The sequence below is a fragment of the Culex pipiens genome, chromosome 2, assembly GCF_016801865.2.
Source record: "Culex pipiens pallens isolate TS chromosome 2, TS_CPP_V2, whole genome shotgun sequence".
NCBI lineage: Eukaryota > Metazoa > Arthropoda > Insecta > Diptera > Culicidae > Culex > Culex pipiens.
The window spans coordinates 929141-955412 of NC_068938.1; the positions used below are offsets into that span (position 1 = coordinate 929141).

Sequence of the window (26272 nt, forward strand, 5' to 3'; positions counted from 1 at the left end):
AACTTTGCTTGTGCTAAACCAAATTTGATTAAATTTGGAGATATGTTAGCATACATTCTACATGAACAACTGCAACTTGAAGCACCATGAAAAGTTGAATCAGTATATTAAAGTTCAAAATTTTGGTACTCTGAAGTAATCATGAGCGGGAGAGATTTAACTTAGTTATTGAAATTAGTTTTAAAATTATAAACAACTTTTTTTTTAAGTTGTTGTGATATTTTTGAACTGAATCTTTAGAAATCACAAAAAATATATTGAATTGTTTTAGTTCAGCATTTTGATTCCCATTTATTTTCTTTTTTTTATCATGAATAGCGAACAATAAATTTTTGTGTGAATGAATTATAATTCAGAGACGTATAAATATTTGAAATAAATAAGAATTTTCGTATCAATTTAGAAAATTATCGCATATGTATTTTAACTGCGAGATGCAACAAAAACTCCTTTCCACTTATAATAAATAAAATAATTTTGAAGTTTATGTTAATAACTGACATGACCATACAAATAGTTAACATTTCATGTAAAGTGGTACAAGAAGAATAAGCCATTAAAATAGTTATGAAAAAATTGGACTTATCTGAAAATATGCTACATGGACTTTAGAGATTCAAAAACATATTTATAATTACGTGAAATCTGCTTAAACCGTTGAAACAATAATTTCCTTAGATACAATACAGCACGAAATTAGACTATCGCTAATTTTATTTTAAAATTTTGTTAAGTTATTCAAAGTATCACAAAACTAAGAACCGTGCCCTAATTATTTATTTATAATTATTTTAAATGGCAGTTAATTTTTTTGTAAAATTTTTGTTTTCGAAACACATTGGAAAAACCCCTGAAAAGTATTTTGATATTAGCCTAACCTTTAAATAGAAAAACACATTGAGAAATAAAATACAAAAGATATCTTGATAAAAATGTTTTAATTTTAAAAATATTGTTTGTCGTTTTATCGAAAAGGTAATCTACATTTTATTACGTTTTTTTTTCAAATTAATGGAATTTATTGCAAATAATTGTAGCTAAATAATTTGTTTTCACACAGATTTAAGTACATAAAACATACATTAAACGTTGTTTAAGTTAAACATCATAATTTAGTTATCAAATACGAATCCATAAACCTAGTTTTACGTGTATTTAAGTTTGCAGATTTTTGCAGATATTTGAAAAACAAATTTGCAGATAACTCAAAATTTCATCTGGCATCCTTGGTCACCATTGCAGCGTAGGCAACTCAGTCAGTCAGTCAAAGGGATCCAATAGGAATGGATCGGTTTGGGTTTAGTCCACTCTTGAAGATGGAATAATTGCTACCACTACATAGAGAAAGAGAGACGGTGAAGTTGAGCCAGGCAGTCAATCGTCGCCTAGCCAGAATAGGCAGTGGTATTAGAACGAAGTTATGATCTACCTCTTTTGGAGTATAACAACGTCATGAAAGACAGTGATTGTATCATTGCAGTGTGAGATTTTAAGCATCGAACATTACATCGAGTGATTTACCAGTTTAAAAAAGTGCTTGCCCAAACAAGTAAGTTAAACACGCTTGAGACTTATCGGCTCACTTCTAAAGTGCTCGTTGAAACCCGTAGGAACAAATTTCGCTGAGCTAGACAGAATCCACCGTTTCAAAATGGCCCCTGTGTGTGACAACTTGAGTATCGAAGAAACTCCCGGACCATCTAGAACTGCGTCATCACCACCATCGATTCCTTCGAGTTCTGACATGGCCGAATCCACGCACGATTTCGTTCTGCTGAGCGACGACGAATCGATCGAGGTGCTGGACAACGAATCGGATTATGCACCGGAGGGCGCGACGGTGACGGTCACCGCTACGGCGGCGACGGTGGATCAGGAAGAATCGAAACACTCAAGTTTTATGAATGTGGAAAACGAGGACGAAAAAGAGTCCCTTAAGGAGGTGGTGCAGAAAGAGGCAGAAGTGGAAGCACAGCCGGAGGTTGACTTGCCGCATTACGCACCAACGTCGATGGCTTCCAGGTACCAGGAGGAACCGAAAACTATTCGGCACTCGAATGACGATTACGGATGTTGCGAGGGCAATTTCGAGGAAGAACCACCGCTGGCCAGCTCTAGCCAGTTTGGGGAGCTTACGACGGAGCAGCAGTTAAATATCAACGAGCAAAATGAGGACGTAAAGTCGGAGATTCCGCTGCCAGAAGTTATCATCACAGAAGCGGATGAAACAATCAAGTCTGAAGAAGGAATGACTGAAAGTGTGCTCTCCGGATCAACGGCCGTGGTTGAACAGCTGGAAGCTGATGATACCATCGTAGAAGGCGCTGAACAAGTCATCCCGGAAGAGCCAAAACCAGCGACAGCAAAAATAGCTGAAATCCCAGTCATCGCCTACTTTTCTAGTTCCGATGGAAAAGAGTACGTTCGGGTGGAACAGCAGATGCCGTGGAAGGTCGACCAGCTCAACTGCGCCGCCCGGCTGGCCAACGTAGACCTGGAGATCCGACTGCACAACGAGGGTTGCCTCCTGCTCGTGGACGAGAACTTTGTTGCCAAAGTAAGGGTGCTTGACCTCGCTCCAGTAACCGATTCCACCAACTTCATTCAGGCCAAAACGATGCTCTTCTGGCAACTTCGCATTGTCCGGATCCTGCAGGACGAACTTATGGCAGACCGAGATCGCAGCCGTACTGGTCTGCTGACCAGCATCAACCGCATCCGGAACAAACCCAGCAACCATACCAACGATGCGATCCAACTGCTGGAGATCATTCAAAGCTCCGAGGATCTCGACTACCGTAGTCTGTGCGAGAAGTTGCGCGAGAACACCGTCATTTCAGCTAGTTTGAGGGAGCAAGCTACCCAGCTATTGCAGCTTGAAGATGGTGCAGCGCGCAGGAATCGATTCCTTAACAGATTCCACGTCACGTTCACTGACGATGCTTCCGGACTGGGTCAAACGCTGGAACAATTTCGCGTATCGGTGATCGATAATCACATCAAGTCTCTACTGGAAAAGGCTCCCGAGTACCTGCAAACTCAGCTCAAGGAAGTTCCGGAGACGATTCTGATCCGGATCAGCGTCTGCGATATTAAAGTGTTCCACGACATGGACCACGTTCTGAATGCAGATATTTTCAAGGATCCGCTGCAAGATCTTGCCAAACGATGGATCAAGCATGTGAGAAAGTCAACAAATTTCACTGGTTCTTTAACAAATTCAGTGTACTTTTCGCTGTGCAGAAGCCTGGAGGAGCTCATCCTCGAAATCACCAGCAGATCTAGCCACACAAAAGAAGCATTGCTCAAGAGTGATAAAAGTGGATGGCATCCCCTCAAAACGATTCACTGGTCGTCCCCAACGGACTTCACCAAATGTCTGGAACGAGAGTACCAGTTCATCATGAAGCTGCTAAAACACTTCGATCCAGCATCCGGAAACACCAAACCGTTTGACTACCAACCCCGTCGACTGATCGATGGCACCACAGCAACCGAATCCGTTTCCACGATCGGCAAAATCTTCCGCCGACTGTTCAGACACTCGCAGGCCAACCCGCTGGGAATCGCCGACGAGTTCTACGCCTGGTACTGCATGCTGGATGACGCTCTTGCGCACCTCCTGCCCAACCGAGACAACAAACTGGACGTCTTCGAGCATGTCCTGCAAAACTATGTCCTGCTCATCTCCAACGCCACCATCGATCAAATGGAGACGATCCGCGTCATCACGCACAACACCCTTCGCTTCATCGTCCAGACGGTTCCCTTCCTGGACCCCGAAAAGGCCAACTCGTGTGAGGATAAACAGATCCTGCAACTCCAGCTGGATACCGTCAACCGCCTTGTCACAGAGTCGCAATCAACCAACAGTTTCCGCGATCTGATCGACGTGTTCAGCAGATACTGGGAGAACCGAAGCACCGTCATCGAGAACATCCCATCGAAGCAGGCCATCCCCGAGATGGAACAGATCAAAACGAATCTCTTCACGGTCGTGTTGATCGCACTGCAGAAGAATGTCTCAGCTGAGCGTTTGGTCGACTTTTTCCGCACGTACAACGACTTCCTCATCGATTTGGACAATGTTTCCTTTGATTGGCTCATCAAACCCATTTCGATGTTCAAGATGGACGGCATGATCAACATGAAGATCGTCGAACTGGTGGAAACCAAATGGAGCAAAACCGACATTGCAACGTACCGAGTGATCAACCCCAAAAAGTTTACCAAATTGATCAACGTTCTGGCGGAGGATGAAGATGACAGTTCATCCGTCGGTCCGAAGCACTACATCGTTGAAATCATCACAAAGTTGCTCGGAAACATCACTTCTCAGCTGCAGCACTCCCGCTGGACATCCGGAACTGAACTAACAGATCACGAACAGATCGAATCAGCCACCGTTCTCATCTCGGCCATTCGTAGCTCCCTGCTGTACCTCCAAGAACAAGCCGAATACGTTTCGTACGATCTGTTCCTGGACGAGAGTCTCAAACCGTTCAGCAACGTGTCCGAGAACAGCGAATCGTCAAGTGACTTTACCAAGCGCATCGGACTCATCAAAGAATCGTTCTACTTCTTCCGGCGACAGAACGAAATGAGCATGGACGAAGCGCTGAAGATGTTCCGCGAGTTGAACGTCGGGGTGCAGAGTGCCCAAGAACCGATCGTTCAAGCGTACAAACACTACACGGAGCACTTTGAGAAGTACATGCTGCAAACCATCCCGGAGATAACCGCTGCAATTCTCAGCTCCAAAAAGAGCATTCTCTTCAAAAATTGGACACCAAAGTACAAGCAGGAAACGCTGCCTCAACTCCTTGCCGGAATCACCGCGGTCTGGTCCATTATGGCGTCCAAGGATGTCTCCGGAACTGGCAAGTATCTCAAGCCGCACTGCATTCAGGTGCTGTGCGTGCTGAGACTGCTCGGCGTGGACAACGTCGAGAACGGTGTTGCGAAACACCTGGCACAGGTTCTGACCGGACAGGGTAAATCCCTGGTGTTGGGATTGATCGCGACTGTGCTTGCCCTCACCGGCCACAACATCCAGGTGGTCTGCTACAACAAATATCTGGTGGAACGAGATGCCCAGGACTTCCAAGCTCTGTTCAACGCCTTTGGAGTGCCCAAGTTTATCAATTACAGCACGTACGATGGCATGGCCAACTTGGTCCTCTCGCCGGAAGTGGACGGCAAGCCGGTGAAGTTACGATTGCTGGTGGAAGACCTTCTGGTCTCGGGAACCAACGTGAAAGGACTGAAGAAGCCGGCCTCCCAGATCCAGGACAACTCGGTGATGCTGATGGACGAAGTGGACGTTTTCTTCTCCAGAGACTACTACGGCAACGGATACTATCCGGTAGCGACTCCGGAGATTCTCGGACTAGACAAGATCCAAGAAAAGATCTGGAATCTTGTAAGGGATGTTGGGCTCCGTACCTCGCAGGACATTTTCAGCAAAATTATAACCTTTATCAATACAGTGCAGTTTGAGGGCAACCAAGGGTTCAAAAAGTTTTACAACAAACCAGGATCGTACGACATTCTAGAATACGAGAACAGCGTTGTGGTACGCAAAACTACCACCAACAAGGCTCTTTTCGAGGACCATCTGAATAGAATGATCACCGACGCAATTAACGTCGTTGTGAAACCAAGCTCGCACTGGATGGACTACAGGCTCAACCCAAATGGACTCATCACCTGCAAATACAACGAACGGTTCGTGAACTTCTTCAAGGTACGCTACTTCAACGTATTCAACTACTTCCGGTTGAAAAAGCAAGACTTTGTAAAGAAGATTGACAACGAAGAAAACTATGGCTATCTCAACATTCGCTGTGGTTCCTTGTCGTACGCCATGCTACCAAAAAACTTTCCACTCATTCTGGGCGTTACCGGAACACTGACCACGTTGAACCAGCACGAGAAGGATGCCATCGATCGGCTCTACAACATCCGTCAGTCATCCGTCATGCCGACGTTCTTCGGGTGCTCCAACATGCAGTTCGATCCGCTGGAGCACTTCCACGCCGAAGTCCCAGAAACCCGCTGGATGGGCGAGATCTTCACCAGAGCGCACGCAGCCATCGCATCCAAGCGTGCCGTGATCGTGTTCTTCCAAGACGAGTCCTCGCTGGAAAAGTTCCAATCCGAGTACGCTGGCCAGTTCGATCGACTGAACGTGCTCACCGAGAACACCGAAGAACAAAAGCAGGAGCAACTCATCACCGAAGCAGGCGTAGCGAAAACCGTTACCTTGGCCACTCGCGGAATGGGTCGCGGAGTCGATTTCAAGTCCAGCGTTTCGGTCGAGAAAAATGGCGGCGTCCACGTGATTCAGACGTTCTTCTCGCTGGACGTCAAGGAGGAAACCCAAATCCGGGGTCGGACAGCCCGGAAGGACAACAAGGGAAGCTACGAGCTGATCGTTTGTGAGGAACACCTGAAGCAGCAAGGACTGTTCAAGGCTGGGGAAACGGTATCCTACGCCAGCATTGATGCGGAACGAACTAAGCTAGCTCTCGCAGAGAGCAAGGACGTGGCGGAGTTGATCGACAAGGAATCTGGTGACCATCATACCACAATGAATTATCTTCAGTCGTTTTTTAAGTAATGAATCTGCCAAGACTTTTTAATGATACAATTTTAATAAAGATCTATTGACTACCCAAATGAGTTTTTGATGTGTACAATACTTTCCCACTTTCAAACATTTTTGACTATTCTCTCGTCAACATTCAATATTGACCATCATGTGACCTATGAGCTTTTTTCAACCTTTTCCGGCGATACCTTCTCACTTCAACCCAAAACAAAACACCGAAATCATGCGATAGTCGTAAACATTCCCCAATTTATAGCCCAACATCGACAAAAAAAAAGTCACCCATTAAATTGTCCTTTTTCCACCCGCTGAAAGGAAACTTTCGATCGGCTCACTCCACCCGCGAGAGTGCATTGGATATGCCAAGCGTGAAAATCACAAAACCCAGCAAGCCACGGCGAACGATTATGACACACTCGACGAAACGACAAACAAAACAAAAAAAAAACTTTGCCGATTGGAATCGATTTCGCGTGACTAGAGCCTGCTGCCACTTTTGCTGTTGAGAGGGCTTCCGTCATCGTCAGTTGTTGATCATAGCAGGCCGGTGGTGAAGTACGGGCACATTCACGCGGAGAGAGTCACGAAGGACGATGTATCCAAGCAGGCGTTTAGTAAACCAAAATTGTTGAATTTGCAAACTCGATCAACAAACTTTTCCCTACTTTCAACAAGTTGTTGTTGGAAAATCGTGAATCATCGCGAGTCGTGCCCCGACCAGGGAGATCGTTTGTTTTTCTTTTTAATGCAAAACAGGTGGCCGATTGTGTGTGGGAAGGTCGTTCGATTTGGGTAGCGGGCAGTCAGTGGGAAAAAACGCGTAAACATTGGAGACCTCCGATCGAAGCAGTCCGTGGGAGGATTCTACTGGTCAATGCATAAATAAATACATTGAAATGGTTGAATTGAAATTTGCAGAAATTCGAATGGGTTGTAGAAATCCAAGCTCGATTATCCGAAGTTTAATTTTTTTATCTAGTCTGGAATGACAATGAAAATTTAAAAATATTGAAAAATGGTAAATATAAATTGAGTTTCGAAAGATTTGCAACAGCTTAAAATATAAATACAAGTTATATTTATCGGTATAAATTCGATCCGGATAAGTGATAAGTGGTCGATTTATTAAATTTTTGGGATACATACACCATAATTAATAAAACAGTATTAAAAACTGTTTTGGTTTTGGTTTTGGTTTTGATTTTGGTTTTGGTTTTGGTTTTGGTTTTGACTTCCTCACTGAGGTAAGGCTATAATCCTGCTCTAAAAATGAACTTTTAATTAAAAGCTCAAAGCCCAAAATTCTCACTGAGGTTTCTGTTTCACATATATCCGGATCTCATTTACATGCATGTAAAGGTTGTCCGGATCCATCATCCAACACATCGAAAGACCTTTCAAACGAGTCCACAACATTAAAGATCTGGCAATCCTGTCTCGAGTTATGACCTCTTAAGTGATATTTATATAATTTTTTGAAGCCGGATCTCACTTAAATGTATGTAAACGATGTCCGGAAAGTGAGGAAGGCATCAACCACATAGTTGGATTGTGTTAGTTTTGATTTTGGTTTTTTTGTTTCGTTCCACAACGAAAAAAAATAACAAAATAACAAATTTCAAGCTTGATTCTGAAATTTATCGTATTTTGCGATCTGTGGAAAAAGTCTTTATCTGATTTAAAATGCATAAATGAGCGTTATACATTTTTTTCTGAATAGTTCACAAGTTTGTTCAATGCAATTGTTGAGGATAACATCTAGACAAACGATGGATACATGGAAATCATTGACCATTGAAATGGAATTATCATTGATCTCAAAAATAAAATTATCAAGAATGATTAAGATTATGTTTTATAACAAAGAAAATTAATTTTAATCTTTTGTATAATTTTTTAGAGAATTGATTAGCTCTTAAATTTAAAATGTTCGCTTTTGTCTGGGGCATAACAATCCTTTAAAAAAAATTAAACTAAAAATTAATTCCTCTAATTTTGTACCGCTATCAACAAACCAAATCCCGTCTCACCTTCTCACCAAGTCACCACTCATTATCACACACAGCATGCCTCGACCAACCCGAGTTGTTCTAGTAGAGCGCGGAGAGCAAGAATCCAAAACACAACGCACACTAGATGTGGGTCACGTCCCTAGTGCAACTTGCCCCCCAAACCTCCCCTCCCCCTTCTCAACCACCGTTCTTTCCTGGCTCCTTGGATGCCAACAAAAATATACAGAGAATTCACTTCAGGCGACCACATGGCATGCTGCTCTCTCGCTGCCTCTCTCACTCTCTTCGGGGGGTGAGATTTTCTCTCGAGAGAGCTTCCAACAACAACCACCAGATTTTATATGAAAAGCGGAAAATTCATCTCGCTCTCAGTCAGTCGCCAGCAGAAACTCGTCGGTTAAGGTACTGCCCAAAGGGCCAACAAGGAAAATTCCTCTTTTCAACCCCTAGCAAGAGTGTAAAATAACAAAACTAATTCAAAGACACTAGAGGGAAAAAAGGAAGGCAACTCCTCTCAAAAAGGCAGTGATTAGACGCTTTTTTTGTGCGCGTGTCAGAAGTCTGTGGTTGCTTGGATATTTTCACAACATTTCGCGCCCCCAGAAGTGTGCGTTTTCATTCAGCTTTTTTCACGCAACGCACACCACCACGCAGCAGCTTCTTTGCAAAGTGGTCCAGAATCTGTCAGTCAGTGGCTGCTGCTGCGGAAGCTGTATTGGAAAAACTGTGGAGGGAGTGAGAGAACAAAGTTTTTTTTTACTTTTGGGAAAAGTGCTTTGTCGTCCTCGCCCTTTGTCATGCGAGTGAGAACAGTTTTTGGAAAAAGCACCGCCGTCGTCGTTGAATAAAAATGAAAAAGTTTAAGATTTTGGGACTTTTTCCGATCGCGTGAATCGCGTCTAGCAGTGATGAATGATGTGTAGAATAGTAGGCTGTGCGTGTTTGTGTGGGGGCGGGGAAAGCAAGGCAACACTGGTGCAGATGTGCTAGAACTTTAAGAAACGCCGTCCGTAGTGATGAAAGAAAAGTTTCGAAAAAGAATACAGTTTCGAAAAGCTTCCATTGTCATAAATTGGCAAGGAGCAAAGGATATATACTGAAAAGTAGCCTGCTGGAAACATCCGCAGTGTATTTTTGAAAAAGTGATGAAAAACATAAGGAAAAATGTTAAATCTGTGAGCAATATAATGCGTTTAGTGATGCCAAATCAGAGTCGATTTGATATGGATACATGGCATGGCGAAAGCAAAACATTATAAATCGAGATGACCCATGAGAGATTTTCAAGTAGAAAGTTTTGTTTCATTTTCCTGGTAAATAATTTTTTTAACACAAAAATGTGGGTGAGGAGAAAATCGGGTTAAAAAACATGCTGATGGAGACGCCTGGTGCTATATAAAACTGAAAAAGTTGAATAAAAAATACTTTCTATAAAAATTTATAATAATTTATGGTAAAGTAAACAAACCCCTTTTCTAATAACGACGAACGATGCGATTTTGTGATAATTGACTTGAGCCACCATGCGCCTTCACGCCTTTACATGGAAAACACGTTTGTTTTCGGAAAAAAACGCAATTTACAAAAAAAGGGAAAAAAAGTATAAAAATTGAATTTACGCGCCATGGTTTCAACATTTGAATGCAAAAGTGGTTTAAAATGCATTGCAGTTGTTTTGCAATCATTAGTTTCCCAAATATTTAAGCATTGACGAAAATTTTATTTTATGCGAAAAAAAATATTTTGCGGAGGAATTTCAAAAAAAGTTTAAAATATTTTTAAATCCTGTCCAAACATGCTAAATATGATTATCTATACAGAAAAATGCATTTTTGATTGTTTTCAGTTGATTTAAATTCAATTTTCATTAAAATTTAAAACTTAAACTTTTTTTTTCGCCCCCTGTTTTTTCGGACAATTTTTGAAGGGGGGCACCATAAACTTTGAAAAATATTTGCAGCGGCCTAAATCAATATTGTACTGTTTGTTAGGCTCATTTTCTGTAAAATTACTGAAAACAAATACAAATTTAGAAAAAAGAGTGCAGGTTTACCTGATTTAGACACAACTCAAAAATCTGGCCGGCCATTGCAGTTTGCAGTGAAAAGTTTAAATTTCACTTTTTTCACACTGATATGCTTAAATTTCATCTAAAAATTAATATTTTCGTACTTTTCATTCATTTTAATGCTAAAAATAATAATTCATAAAAATATCTGGAAAATAAATAATATAGTGTTTATTTCGACCTCATTTTAAAACTATTTCAAACAATAAGAAGATTGGATATCGGAGTTTTCAAATTCCGAACATCGATTTTCAGTTCAATTAACTTGTTGCAATGCTTTCTATTAGTGTTCATAAGGGTGTCCAAAATATGGGACTTTTTCTCAAACCCTCGCTTCACAAGCTGAATATTGTTCCATGACTTATTTTAAGACTCTGGGCCAAATATGAGCAAAATCGGTCAACATTTACACAATGATATTTAAAGGAGAAATTTGTATGGGAAAAATCGAAAAAAATGTTTGAAAACCCCAATTTTCTTACGGTTTGCTCTGCACGGTGGGCTACTTCCATCCAAATATTCCCAAAAGTTAAACTTTTATTATTATTTTACAATTTTGTAGAACATATCAAAGCTTTACAGCTCGATCCCGAAAAGTTATTAGCGATTTAAAAATGTAATTTATGTATGAAAAACATTTTTTTACGAAATTCAGGCTCGGGTATAAATGCGTTAATCTAAACCAATTTCGCTCATAGTTGGCACAGATGCTTAAAATACCCCAAAACCCCATTTTTAACAAGTAAAAAAAAGTTAAAAATATAGTTGAAAATATTTAGAACAAAAACCATTAAATTTAAGTATCAATTTGAAATTATGTCTAGGTCATTCTCAAAGCTAAAGCTGGTATTCCATTACGGGAAACTTTGTTTGTAATCAATACAAGACTCATCACACCTTTGACATGATTGACAGTTTCCGTGTTTCTAAAGAATTTTTTGGTATTTTGGTATTTTCAATCCGCCCGACATGCAACAACGTAACCAATTTTCAAAAAATTTCAAAATTGAATCCACAAAGTATTAGAGTTTATTAAACATAACAATTTTATTGAAAATGTTTGAAAAGGGTTCAACTACTTAAAAAAAACTAAATAAAATCACTTTTTCATAAAAGAAGCACTAAAATTGGATAAGCAATTATAAACTTCCAAAATTCATTACCAATTACAATTTTTCATCAAAAAACATTTAAATTGTGAACTAAGAGAAAAAATTTGCGCTTCTGGAACCAATTTCAGCAGAAACAGCAGAAATAGTTGCCAACATCAGTAGAATTCAAATAGCCAAATGCACAGTGCTCGTTTGGTAATGGAACTTCTCTCCGTGTTTAAGTTTGAACTGTCTTTTTTTTTTTGTAATAAAAATCAAATAAAAATTGGATAATAAAAAAAACGTAGATTTTTGTATTTTTTCAAAACCACGAAGCTGGCACCACTTTCCTCACGCCAAAATTTCATCTCACTCGCGTCCCGCTCATCTCACCCTGCGTGACCTGCGAGGAATTCGGATGCTGGAAAACGAACAAAAAAAGGAAAACGAGTCAATATTTCCCTTCTCTCGTTCTCTCCGCGCTCAACGCTCACTTTGATGAAATTCATTCTTGGAGAGAACGCGCGTACCACGCGGTTTCCCTCAGAAAAGAAATAAAAATCTCTCAGAATTTTCTTCTCGTTTGGTGGAAACTGGAAGCTGCGGTAGTTGAAGAAGGAGGGCGGGAAATGTGATAAATGATAACGAGATTCGCGGTAAATGCTCCTTGGCTGGGTCTGGGGGGGTTGAGCCTCTCGAGGGTTTTGTGTGTTTGCGGGAGGGTGGGAAAATTGGAGTAAGAAGTTTTCCTGGAAATGAAGAAAAACAGAGCGTAAAGTGTGAATCAGTGTTTTCGCCGTCGATATATCAAACCAGAATGCGAGATGAGATGACATCAGAGAGGATTAATCATAAAATGGATTTGCTGATTATGCCATAATTTTCAGTTGAAGGGTGCTATAAAGTTTGATAATTGAAAATCAAAAAGTGACGTCCGAATTTCAATTTGCTTTTACAATCAATCACCTAGATCTGAGCGTTCTGCTTGACCTAAACTGTCTAGGGGAGATTATATGGCCCCCACGAGGAGCAAATAGCCTAAAATTTTGGCCCAGACGGTGGTCCATAAACTACGCGCGCGCTGTCTGGTTGCTATCACTTATTGTCAAAAAGATTAGCCAAAAGTGTTAAATTTTTGCACCGAACCAGTTCTAACCAAGGTTTGTTGACATGTCGTCTGCGAAATTTTTGTTAAATTATAACTCATGTTTGCACCTTTGAGAAGTAAAACGATATTTTTAGCCTTTAATGTTATCATAAAATAAACAAATCAGGTTTATTTTTTGAGGTTGTTCAAACAACACATAGATTCATTCAACTGTGAAAGATTGAAAAGCGATTTGAACACAATATTTGAGCAACTCTCTACGAAATCGGCCGATTTCGACCATTTTTATTTTTTGTATTTTTTGATTTGACTCAAACTTTGTGAGGGCCTTCCCTATGACCAAATAAGCTATTTTGCGTCATTTGTTCACCCATACAAGTCTCCATACAATTTTGGCTGCTGTCCATACAAAAATGGTATGTAAATATTCAAACAGCTGTAACTTTTGAGTGAATTTTCAGATCAATTTGGTGTCTTCAGAAAAGTTGTAGGTATTGTTGAGGACTTTTGAGAAAAAAATAGGTACACGGAAAAAAAAATTTGCAGATTTTTTTATCAACTTTTTTTTCACTAAAACTCAATTTCCCAAAATACGTATTTTTTGATTTTCGAGATTTTTTGATATGTTTTAGGGGACAAAAATCCGCAACTTTTGAGCCATAGAGAAACATGGTCAAAAAATCTGCCGCCGAGTTATGATTTTTTGAAAAAATAGTGATTTTTGTAAAAAATCAAAGTTTCATGCAAAAACAAGTTTGACATAATTTTTTAATGCAAAATTGAATTTGCAATCGAAAAGTACTTTACAGATTTTTTGATTAAGGGCTCCGTTTTCAAGATATAGCCACCGAAAGTTTGATTTTAGTGAAATATTTGCAGTTTTTCAATTTTTAAAAATAGTGACCATGAGTGACCATTTCTATAAATATTTTTTTTGAAAAGTTCAGAAAATTTGCTATAAAATTGTCCAAGAGACATTGAAGATTGGACCTCTGGTTGCTGAGATACAGCGGCTTAAAGAAAATATGAAACACGAAAATTGAAGTTTTCTAAGTCTCGCCCAAACAGCCCACCATTTTCTAATGACGATATCTCAGCAATTAATCGTCCGATTTTCAATGTTAATACATAAAACATTCGTGAAATTTTCCGATCTTTTCGAAAAAAATATTTTGAAAATTTTTAAATCTAGACTAGCATTTTAAATAGGCGTAATATTCAATATTTGGCCCTTTTAAAATGTTAGTCTTGATTTAAAAAAATTCAAAATATTTTTTTCGAAAAGATCGGAAAATTTTACGAATGTTTCATGTGTTAACATTGAAAATCGGACGATTAATTGCTGAGATATCGTCATTAGAAAATGGTGGGCTGTTTGGGTGAGACTTAGAAAACTTCAATTTTCGTGTTTCTTTTTCTTTAAGCCGCTGTATCTCAGCAACCAGAGGTCCAATCTTCAATGTCTCTTAGACAATTTTATAGCAAATTTTCTGAACTTTTCAAAAAAAAAATATTTATAGAAATGGTCACTCATGGTCACTATTTTTAAAAATTGAAAAACTGCAAATATTTCGCTAAAATCAAACTTTCGGTGGCTATATCTTGAAAACGGAGCCCTTAATCAAAAAATCTGTGTAGTACTTTTCGATTGCAAATTCAATTTTGCATTAAAAAATTATGTCAAACTTGTTTTTGCATGAAACTTCGATTTTTTCCAAAAATCACTGTTTTTTCAAAAAATCATAACTCGGCGGCAGATTTTTTGACCATGTTTCTCTATGGCTCAAAAGTTGCGGATTTTTGTCCCCTAAAACATATCAAAAAATCTCGAAAATCAAAAAATACGTATTTTGGGAAATTGAGTTTTAGTGAAAAAAAAGTTGATAAAAAAATCTGCAAATTTTTTTTTCCGTGTACCTATTTTTTTCTCAAAAGTCCTCAACAATACCTACAACTTTGCCGAAGACACCAAATTGATCTGAAAATTCACTCAAAAGTTACAGCTGTTTGAATATTTACATACCATTTTTGTATGGACAGCAGCCAAAATTGTATGGAGACTTGTATGGGTGAACCAATGACGCAAAATAGCTTATTTGGTCATAGGGAAGGCCCCCACAAAGTTTGAGTCAAATCAAAAAATACAAATAAAATCCATTTCCGGTTTTGGTAGAGAATTGCTCATTTAAAGAAAAAAAATAAATAAAAATACAAAAATACAAAACATCTCTGATTGAAAATTTTTCAATGACAGATAACCTGCTGGAGACCGTCTGGTCCGCGCCTGCTTGACAAATTAGTCATAAAATTACCCCCAGTATTATCTGCTAATTATCTCCCAAAGAGTCACGTTCCACTCCCTCCTGAGCTCTCCGGTGACGTCTACCTGACATAAATTGCTTTTCGTTATCGCACTCGAAGTACGCGCCGACACGCACAGGTTCCTGCTCCCCATCATAAAAAATCGCTCTGATTTGTTTTCTCACGCAACAGTGTCGTTTAATTGTTCCTTTTTCTTGCATTCATTCTTAAAACGCCAGCGCAAACTAAACGCCGGACCACTTGAGTCTGCAAACTACATTCTTTTCGCCAACTAAAAGATAAGTCTCCAAGATAAGACCCGTGCAACGTGAGCAAAGTGAGAATGCCATCCAAGCAGGCTATGCTAATGGCAAACACCAGTAGTATTGTCGGTTCCGTTCCAAACTGTACCAAGAAAGCGCGCCAAGTGCCCCAACAACAACTGCCTGCTGCGATCTGTGAAAGCCAGTGAATTTTTGTTCGTAAAACTCTCGGTGTGATAGTGTCAAACGGGAAACGGCACAAAAAATAATAACTAAAAGCACAAACGATTAAATTTTTTTGCGGCAGATTTTTGCCCACTTGGTTTAGTGAATCAAAGAAGTAAAAAGAAGAAGAAGGTGCCTCAAGAAGACCAAATAAAAACAAAACAAGCGGAAAAATGTGGTCTCCTGAATCGGAAATCAACTCAATTGCCTTCACAACAATGCGGCACTCGGTGTCCGCTTCGTCTGGTGCGTATTGATTTTTGCATTAAGGTTCATTAGGATACGATATTTATCTATCTCTTTGCTTTTTTTATTTCATTTTGATGAGGGATGTCCGAAAACATTAAAATATCATGAATATCGATTTTTGTATCAACCCTTAAAAAACAACGTTTGATCAAAACTGTAAAATGACCTGCATCGAAAAAAGAAATCCCAATCCAAGCAGCCTGATATCAAATACTCATGACACAGCGATCGTTTAGTCGTTATGACTACGGGTCCCACAGACTGCACACAGTAGCGCCCCCACCAGCCTGGCGTGAATGTGAATGAACCGATTTGAATAATAACGACATCAGCGAAATTTGAGCCTTTCATTTGCAAAAACTAGATCCCAGTTGGCCATAGCTATAAGGCAAAACAATCGTGATAAATACGATGCGATTCAAATTTCAAACCCCGCCGGCGGCTGTCACATGGCCTACTGATTGTCGTTACCGACCGGCGAGCTGCTGGTTGTTGCCATCCGACACAAGATTTGGCATGGCAGTCTTGGTTGCTGGAGAAATGACATTAGAGCTGAAGGGTAGGGCTATCAGTTTGGATTGCAAGGATTTCGTAACAAATTGCAATGTTGTTTTTTGATGAGAAAGAGTTTTTTTTCCAAGTTTCTGAAGCAAGTTCTACTTTTTTTCAAATCAATAATTTTAATCATGAAAAATAATCAACATAAAGTAGTGGAGAAACCCTACCATGCAACACCCATCGCGCGCGCTGTCATTTTTCTCATCAAAGTGACCGTGGGGAAATCACTCAATTATGCATTAGCCTACTACGTCCTTGAACCTGGGCTGGGTGTCCAGCGACCGAACAACGAAGAGCCAACAAACCACTTATTTCAAGAGGTGAGGTGGTGACAACACACAAAGAGAGAGTAAATTCATCAAACAACACCACACCAACAAAAGTGGATAAAAAGGACACTCTTCAGGCGGGAGGAAGTGACCATAACACTAAACTCGATTCCTTCCGGAGGGCACCACGCGGGACACGGCCTGCATGTCAAGCAGCCATCGTTAAAGGCACAATCTATACCTAGGGGGAGGTGCCGCCGACCAACCTCATATAATTAATTAACTCGTTGGAAGCGTTTGTTCGCTAAATAATAACGGAAAATGTAGAGAGGTTGGGTGGTGTACGGGTGGTCAACTAAATTATACCCAACTACAAGCCGCACATAAATTAGAACGTGCGGACATTTTATTATTATGGACATCGCAGGAGGCGACGGCTCAACGCCCACCCAGGCCCAGCTGACACAACAGGACAGATGCAGGGCGCACCTGATGTTGTGCTGTGCGGCAGGGTTGGACTCAGATAACAAAGTTGAAGGTTGGGAAATTGAACTTGTCCAACTGTAATTGATTGCCATTTTTCGACTGTTTCGCGTTGATGAAAAACTCTGACGTGACGGAGCGCACCTTTTTTCCGGAGCCCTACTGAAAATTTAAATTAGTTTGTTCAGAGAAGCTCTGTGTCACGTCGTTTTTTTGATTTTTCTCGTTTTGCTGCTCCCAGCAGTGTAACAATGTGTAAAAGTTAATTTAATTTTCCGGCAATTTCCACCATGTAGAAAGAAAAGTACAACTTTTTTTTATTAACATGACGTAATGCAATTTGAATTTTAAACGGGGTTTGCTCTAACACCTGCAAAGGGCCAGCAATTTGGATCGATTACAATCCAGGAGGGAGAGCCGGAAGCTCCTGTAGAAAGCATGCATAAAAACCAGAAGAAACGTGATGAAATCGGGCTGAACATCGCACATATGGCTTTTACTTATATGAGTGGCACCGGAAAGCTCATAAATATGTTAGGTTATGGGAACCGGGCTGCTTGGATGGCTCTATATCGGCATATCAGCTCTCACCATGGCAACCAATGGCAGAAGTCAAACACACAGTAAATTTAAAAAAAAAGTGAGATTGAGACTAACATTTTGTTATGTTCAACACTGAAATGTTGAAAGACTTTTTAAATTTTTAGGATGGGTTTATTCTAAAAATTCGTTTTCCCTCAAATAGCGCTAAGCTAGTAAAATTTAAATTTAGATATAAGTACGCTCCCAGCAAAGGCTTATGAATTGATTTCAGTTGTAAAGTTCCCCAAATCTACGAATTGCTAATTTTATATCCTGTTGCAAATGGATTTATTTAATTTGAAAAAAAAAATGAGAAAATTACAAAATGTTCACATTTTTTAACACTGAAAATCACATCATTTGGTATACCAATGTAAACAACATGTTGCCAAGAAACATCAGTTGAAAAAAGATATACTTCATCAAAAACTTTGCGTGCTACTTATCGATAAAAAGTTACTCAAGATACTCATTTTAACTTAAATCGCGAAATGTAACATTAAAACTTTAATAATTAATGCCCCAATATGAACCGTAAAATATTTTTCAACACTCCAATATTTGTTATTTTTTATATAGGTATCACGCAACAAGAAACGTTTTGTTGACCAAAATTGCAAACCAAAATCGCTCAACTATTTTAGAAATGTATTTTTTAAAGTACTTTTCCTTAAAATAACTTATTTTGTAGATATCGATAGGCGTCACCATCCAGTATGTTTAAAATCGGCCTAAAATGCAAATATTGACCATTTGAGTCTTTAAAAAAACATTTTCCGCAGATGAAATTCTTAAGAATAGTCTTTCAATAATAATACCAAAATAGAGTTATTCGTTTTCCATTTTTGAAAACTATGGTTTTTATTTTGAATTCCTGAATAACGTATTTTTTAAGTTTCAATTTTTTTATGTATTTTAGGTGACTGTAAATACATATAGATCGGTGCAAAAATTGGTATCGGAGATATAATTTAAAAAAGTGGTATTTGGAAAATTGCGAGATTCCTACTCGAAACTAGGTGTCAGGCTTGATTGTTGAGGCAATTGCAAACCTCTTTTTACACCTTAGCTTCCATCCACCCCGGGATTCGAACTGCCGACCTTTGGATTGTTAGTCCAACTGCCTACCAGCGACTCCACCGAGGCAGGACCCAGGGAGACGACTCCTACACCTGGACTGAGCTAACGACCTAACCTTTTTTTTTTTTTTTAGGTTAGTCCGGGGCCAACATTTACTTTCCGTCCGACGGAAGGCGTGATCAGACAAATCTCGTCTCGAAAAATGCCACCGGGACCGTCTGGGATCGAACCCAGGCCGACTGGGTGAGAGGCAATCACGTTTACCCCTACCCCACGGTCCCGGCTATTTTGATTTTTTGATTTATTTGGAAAAAGTTAAAAATAACTGTAAAAAAACAAAAAAAAATAAAGATCAAATTTGCAATTTAAAATGAATCTATAGGTTTTTTTTACGAATTAAACTCTATGATCGAAAAGCGCACCGGCAATTTTTTGAAAGGCTTTATATTTTTCTACAAAAATATTTTTTAATTTAACCATTTCCAAATACAAGACATTTTAATGTATTGTAATATTGCAATAAAGTAATGTTTCATGAAGGAAAGGCACACCGCAAAAAATATTTTCGAAATGTTGGGAAAATGTATTACTGTTTTTTTGTGTTTTGTGTTTTTTGATATAGTAACCATTTTCAAGTTTTAAATATTCATCTTTTGGCAATTTACAAATACTTTATGAAGGAAGGCAATCCTGAAAAAATATTTTTAAATGGCTGAAAAAATCTTCAAAAATATTTTTTTATTTTGTTAATCAGAATTCTGCTGGTTGCTGAGATACAGCTTCTCTAAGTATTAAGTTATGAAAAAAAAAAGTTTTTTTCTGTGTTTTCTAATCAGTTTTCATTTTCAACTCGCGATATTTCGGAAAATATTTGCTTGTTTTTAAATTAAATAAAATGAAACTTTTGTCAAATTGACTAATCATATTTCAAAATTATAAAATCAAGAGTAAAATTTTTATTTTATAAATGAAAAGAACAAAAATTTCATAGAAGTAATATTTTTTGGCATTGAAAATCAAACCAAAACTGTAGAATAACTCGTTTGTGTATTTTTGTAATTTAAAGATATTTTAAGAAGGTTAAGCAGACCTGCAAAAAAAATATAATGTTGAGAAAATTTCCCACATTTTTTTTAACTTTGATCATCGGACTGCTGCGGGCTACTACGATACAGGCTCTTTAAAGTTAAAATTTTGTTAGTAAAGTTTATTTTATTAAAATTTACTGACATTTCCAATAAAAAATATTTAGATATTTTAGAATCAAGTTTAAACTTTTAAGATGGTATAACACTTTTCAAAATTTTAAAATGTAAATCTTGATTTCAAAATTGCACAAAAGTTTCATTTTTGGATACAAAAACTGTGCAAGAAAAAATATGTCGTGATATGCCATATTAATTTTTAAGCAAATCATAAACATTGAAGTAATTAAAAACGCAACATTTTGTAAAAAATCAGTTTTTCAAGAAATCATAGTCTAGGCTGGTACACATTTTATTGAAAATTTTTGTCTCCCCCTTCTTCAAAGTTCGCCCGAAAAATCAGGGGACAAAAAAAATATTTCAAAAAACTTCAATATTTCAATAAAAATTTAAGTGCAATCAGTTGAAATCAATTTAAAATGCATTCCCCTGCGTTGAGAATCATTTTTAGCATGTTTGGGATGAATTAAGATCTTTTTGAAATTTTTCGATGTTTACTATCGCAAAAAGTTTTTTTTCGCTAAAATTTTTGTTTTCGTCAAATTTTACATTTTCTGGAAACTAATGATTGCAAAACAACTAAACTAGTGTAAAATGCATTTTAAAACACTTTTTTCATGCAAATGTTTAAACTTTGGCTTGTTATTTCAATATTTATATTTTTTATTAATGAAAAAGTTTGATTTTTCATATTTAATATCACGTACTAAAAAAATATGTGTATAATGTAGAATAACACAGAGAGTTATGTAAATTTCAGCGCTTGTTCTAGATTTGAGGTAAAATTACACCACGTTTTGATATACACAAAAATAAAACTTGAGTTACAACCTTCAATTTTCAACATCCCTTTCCTACACTTTTTTTAACTGTGCACCGAACCCATAACCCTGCCAAACTTATGGACTATTTCTGGTGGGAATTTCGGGGCAGTAATCTCCGAGTGCCGTTTAGAGATGGAAAAATCCAGAGGGCGCCCCTCGAACAACCAAGTCACGTAACGTGCCACCCAATTTAGTGGATTATTGATTCGAACCTATCAATAGCGAGGCGTTCTTTTTTCTTTCGAGTGACATCCAAGAGTCCGATTTTTTTCTTTTAGTAAATGTCAAAACTAAAATATTTATCACGATCGTAGATGGCGGCGGTGAAACGGAAGGAAAAAGTTTTATCTTTTTTTGTGAATTTGTGTGTGTCGTAAAATGAAGAAAACGTCAACTTTTAATCAGCGGTTGGCAGGCGAACTGGTCGCTTGCGCGACCGGAATGATTCTTCGAATCAATAACAATAAAAAAGTAAAAATAAAAACCCCGAAAGGACAAAGATAGCGTGAAGCAAAGGACAAAACGGACATTACAGCCGTCACAAAAACAGGACGAATTTTATTTACTGACATTTTTATGTCTTTTTCCTTGACAGTTTTTCGTGCAGGAGCGAGTCCATTTTTACTTTTTTTGACTAATTGTTTGACAGTTTTATCTTTTTTACCGGCGTGCCATCATAGTAGGTCAGTTCGTTTTTTTTATTTTTCTCTGCGATGCGGCGGCGGCGTTGCATGAAAAGTTGCATTACAGCCATCCCTCACATTCGGAACAGTTTACAGTTTGAACAGTTTGAACTTAATATCTCGCTTTTACCTTCATTTGAAAGCTTTTCTTGCGATCTTTCGAATGTTGTATCGAACAACTGCAAATTTTAACTTTTATATCAAGTTTTTGAAGAAAAACTTTGACCCTTGAAATCCACAAATTCGGAACACTTTTTTCTTACGGATGTAAACAAACTTTGGTTCTCTCCATGAGTACATAATTTTTACAAAATAATGACTTCAGGCACTAACACCAACGAAACTCATGCTTAGTTATGTTTTATGAATGGTCTGATAACTTTTTTTGTAAAAATATCAGTGAAAATCAGGTGTTCCACAATTGTGGGAGGCACAATAACATTCCACAATTATGAAACAGGCAATTTGGAGGCAGTGTTTTGCTGCTCTGGATAAAATAGTCTTGAAAAGAGGTTTTTTATTCAAAAAGTACTACTTTTACCCGTGAAATAGCAAGAGAATGTCCAAATGAAGGTCCTAAAAATAGTAGGGTCGACAGAAAAGCTGCATTTGGCATGTTATTGACAAATTACCACAAAAGTGTTCCGAATTTGTGGGTGTTCCGAATATGTGGGATGACTGTACTAGCACATGGCCTACTAGGTGTGCTACTGTGGAAAGCAAGATTTGCCCGGCATAGATAAGCGCAACGGCGAGGTTATTTTTCTTTCGTGGTGGAAATTTTCACCCCGCAATTGTGTGTGTGTTTGCGGACAGTAAATAGTGGCGTGCAGGAAAACATCCGAAACTGGGCTGCCATCTTGCGGGCAGAAACAGGAAGTAGTTGAGCTGAAATGGAACCGAGTTGGTTGGAATTTGAATGCAAATGAGTATTTTTGCTGGGGAAGAAAAATATGCCGCATCAAAATTGCAAACGAAAAACATGTATGAATGAATATTTATTGCTAAATTATTTTTTGAATTATTCAGAGTACACAAAGTTTGCGTTTTACTTTCATTTTTTTTTGCGGCCACAAATATTTCAAAAGGCAGAATTATTTTTTTACAATTTTCTTCCACTAAATTTATTTTTCGACTGTTCAAAATAAATTTCATCATCGAAATGGGTCTCCCTGCTACGATCACGCTTCAAATAGTCCAACAAGAAGCCAATGCTGACAGCATCATAAAAAGTGTTTTCCTCAAAATGAAATGCCATCTTGCTAGCCTTCCCCAAGTGACCAATCATAAAACGTTTTCCCCCAAAGACAGTCCGACTGTCAGTGCCTGCTACGATGTCCAAAGCTTTTCGGCAGATTATCGCACACTACTAGATTAAATTTTCGGCATGGTGACACTATCTGCCACATAAAATCGCACACATTTTATGCGAGTTGAGCGAAAAAAATAACAAAATTATGTATGCATGAAAAATATTGTCATCTGCCAGGCTGCTGGTGGCGCCTAATTCAGTGCTTTCGTCCGGATATCGCAGATAAAGCAGCCACGACGTAGATGAAACTGAGCCGGGACAAAAAAGGTCGTAAACTCCCCCCACTACACCCCCTCAATCGCTTCATTGACATTGGCACAGGATCATAAATCGTAATCGACCCGCGCAAAAAGAAAAGCGCAAAATATTTCCAACACGTGTCCGGCTTCGATTCTGCCCACGTGCGACGACGACGTCAACATCGCTTAAGGTCAAAGGTTCACTCTCTTAAGGCGTCACCCTCACCGACGCCGCGACGCCACTGGCCAAAATTGGGTCAACTTGCCACACTTGTGCCAACCTTTTTTTTTTTCGTCGCTCCCAAAGACTTCAACGCAAAACTAGGAAATGTTTTTGAACTTGAAAAAGTTTTCTTTTTCGCGTGTCACGAGTTCTTTTTTTTTTTTTTTTGTTCCGCTTCCCAGCTGGCAACACCGCAGCACTTGTTCGTGTTCAAGTTCAGTGACAGAAAGAAGTTTCGCCTTTGGCCCGGGTGGCGGCGCCACCAGCTACGACAGCGCTCACAGCCTGCTGCAAAAAGCCATTCCTTGTTTGCCAATAAATCATTCCACACACAAAAGTATTTATTTTCTCCCTCCCCTGCCAAAAAAGGGCTCTGCCTGCCAAAATAAGACCGGGCCCCAAGTTTGCTTTGCTGCATTTTACGGTTCTTTGCCAATTTTACTTTTCTTTGCGTCTTGTTGCTTAAAGTGCTAAAGTATTATGACAAATTGAGTGCATATTGTCTGGAAGGGTATTTGCCGGAACGAGCTTTTCTGCACTTGCGGCTAATTGGTAGGTTTGTGGGGGGGATAAAGTTTTTGCGACTGATTGACAAAAAGTGTGGAAGCCAGCTTGAAGAGAAAAAACAGCATGATAATTTCACTGTCACGAGCGCGACCCCAAGGCGCCATTTTGGCTGGGGCCATAATTTGTGAGCATGTTGAACAGATAACCAAGCCCACTAGGACCTCCGTGAGTGAGCGATATCAATAATAGCGCAAAAATATAAACTTTCGGCTCACAAGTTTATCATTTTCCAATAAAATTTGTCAATGAGCAATTCTCTGTAAAAATTAAAGAAAAAACAAATTTAAAGTTTTTTTAATTACTTTTCAGAAATGAACTGTTTGACCAATTAGATTTTACACGATTTTTTTAAATGTTAGGCTAGATTTCTCAACCATTAACCAATAATTTCTCATCAGAGAACTTTTTTCGATTTTTTGAAAACAATGCATAACCATTTTTTTAAAGAAAATATCAACGTCAATATAAAAAGCTTTTTGAAGCTGAGAAATTTTCATAAAAAAAAACAATCTTTAGAATTTTTAAAATCTAGCAATAAATTTCTGAGGTACAGCTTTACAAAGAATTCGAATCGTTGAAAATGTTTTTTTTTTTAAGTTACGTAATAAACTCATAATTTGCAACCGACGATATCTCGGAAACTATTGTTCCGATTTTCAATGTTAAAATAAAAAGAAACCTTTGCGAAATTTTCTGGTATTTTTATTTAACGCAAGATGAAATTAGCAATCGAAAATTAATTGACTTACTTTTTTCATAAAGTTCAAAGCTCTTTTTTTTCTTGAAATTTCTTTAAAAAAACATTTCAACTAAGAAACATTCACATTAAAAATTATACAATTTTTCTTTTAGACTTCATTTATCGGACTGCTGGGGGCTGAGATACAGATTCTTTATGTTTTAATATTTAAAAAGTGGGGGCATCTCAGAGTCATCTAATCAGCCTTGACTTTTCAATTGGTACGGCATCTAGAGGTGCAAAAATAAGTGTGTTCAACCTTTTGGTAAATGTCAGACCTGATTTGAAAATGTTAAAAATAATTTAAATGGAGAAAAAATTAAAATTATGCAACACTAAATGTTATGTTCAACATTAAACCAGAAATTGCTGTAAAAATATACGATATTTAAGAAGTCCGAGAAAAGTTTTTCAAAAGGACCAAACATTTAATATTACGCCCTTTTGATATGTTAGTCTTGATTTGAAATTCCTGAAAATATTTTTTTTTTTAAAAGATCGGAAAATTTCACGAATGTTTCATATTTTAACATTGTAAATCGGACCATTAGTTGCTGAGATATCGACATTAGAAACTGATAGGTTGTTTGGATGACACTTAGAAAACATCAATTTTCCTGTTTTTAAACACTTGCAGGTCTGAAAAGCAAAATATAGAGAATTTTCTCAGCTTTTCAAAAAAAATAATTCATAGGTGGGCAAACATGGGCATTATTTTAATAACATCAGTAACTTACAGTTTCATAAAAATGGCACGGTGCCAACGTTGCCAGATTATTTTATGGGAAATCTGTATTTTCTTAAAAATAAATCTGTACTTTATCTGTATCATGTCAAATTCAAAGCCATGGAAGATTTTTTTTATACTTTTCACAACAGATTTAAGCTTTTTAATCATATTAAAGCATAATTCAATTACTAAATTATTGAAATTTTCAAATTAAATCATTTTTAAAAAATCTGTAAATACAGATTTTTGTGATTTTTGGGAGAAAAAAATCTGTATCATACAGATTTATCTGTATATCTGGCATGGCTGCACGGTGCACTTTATCAAAATTTCACTAAAGTACTTTTTGATTGCAAATTCAATTTTACATTGAAAAATATTTGCGACCAATATTTCGAATTTTTGAAATAAAAATTGTATTGATTCAAAAAATCATAACTCGGTCAAAGATTTTTTGCCCATTTTAGAATTTTTTGAAAAGTTGGCATTTTTTTTATTTTGATGTTTTAGAGGACAAAAACATCAAAATAAAAAAAAATAAAAATAGTGTTTTTTTGTAAATCAAGTTTTAGTGACAAAAAGTTAAATAAAAAATCACCAATTTTTTTACCGTGTATCATTTTTTTTCAGTGTAGTCCAAATCCATACCTACAACTTTGCCGAAGACACCAAATCGATCAAAAAATTCCTTCAAAAGATACAGATTTTTGAATTTTCATGCATCATTTTTGTATGGACAGCTGCCGAATTTGTATAGAAAATTATATGGACAAACTAATTATGCAAAATGGCTTCTTTGGGCATACCGAAGGCATCAAAAAAGTTTCAGAAAGGATTAAAAAATACAA

At 37.8% G+C, this 26272-nt stretch overlaps 2 protein-coding genes across 6 annotated transcripts in view; both read left to right on the plus strand.

Moving 5' to 3' along the window:
• LOC120419034 (apoptosis-resistant E3 ubiquitin protein ligase 1) overlaps window positions 1-26272 on the plus strand; it is an 82669-nt gene that overhangs the window by 10238 nt on the left and 46159 nt on the right. Inside the window, exons 1-2 of one of the 5 annotated variants that reach the window (XM_039581598.2) lie at window positions 8982-9027; window positions 15433-15927. The exons of 3 other annotated variants lie outside the window; for them this stretch is intronic. In XM_039581598.2, the coding sequence (XP_039437532.1) occupies window positions 15855-15927 (73 nt within the window). In that variant the 5' untranslated portion in view covers window positions 8982-9027; window positions 15433-15854. Of the gene's footprint in view, window positions 1-8981; window positions 9028-15432; window positions 15928-26272 lie in introns of those variants that run through there. One more of the 5 variants, XM_052708898.1, reaches the window with a different exon arrangement.
• Window positions 1257-6685, plus strand: LOC120419033 (uncharacterized). The gene is made up of 2 exons (XM_039581592.2): window positions 1257-1549; window positions 1611-6685. The coding sequence occupies exon 2, from the start codon at window positions 1652-1654 to the stop codon at window positions 6620-6622; it is 4971 nt and encodes a 1656-aa protein (XP_039437526.1). The 5' UTR covers window positions 1257-1549; window positions 1611-1651; the 3' UTR covers window positions 6623-6685.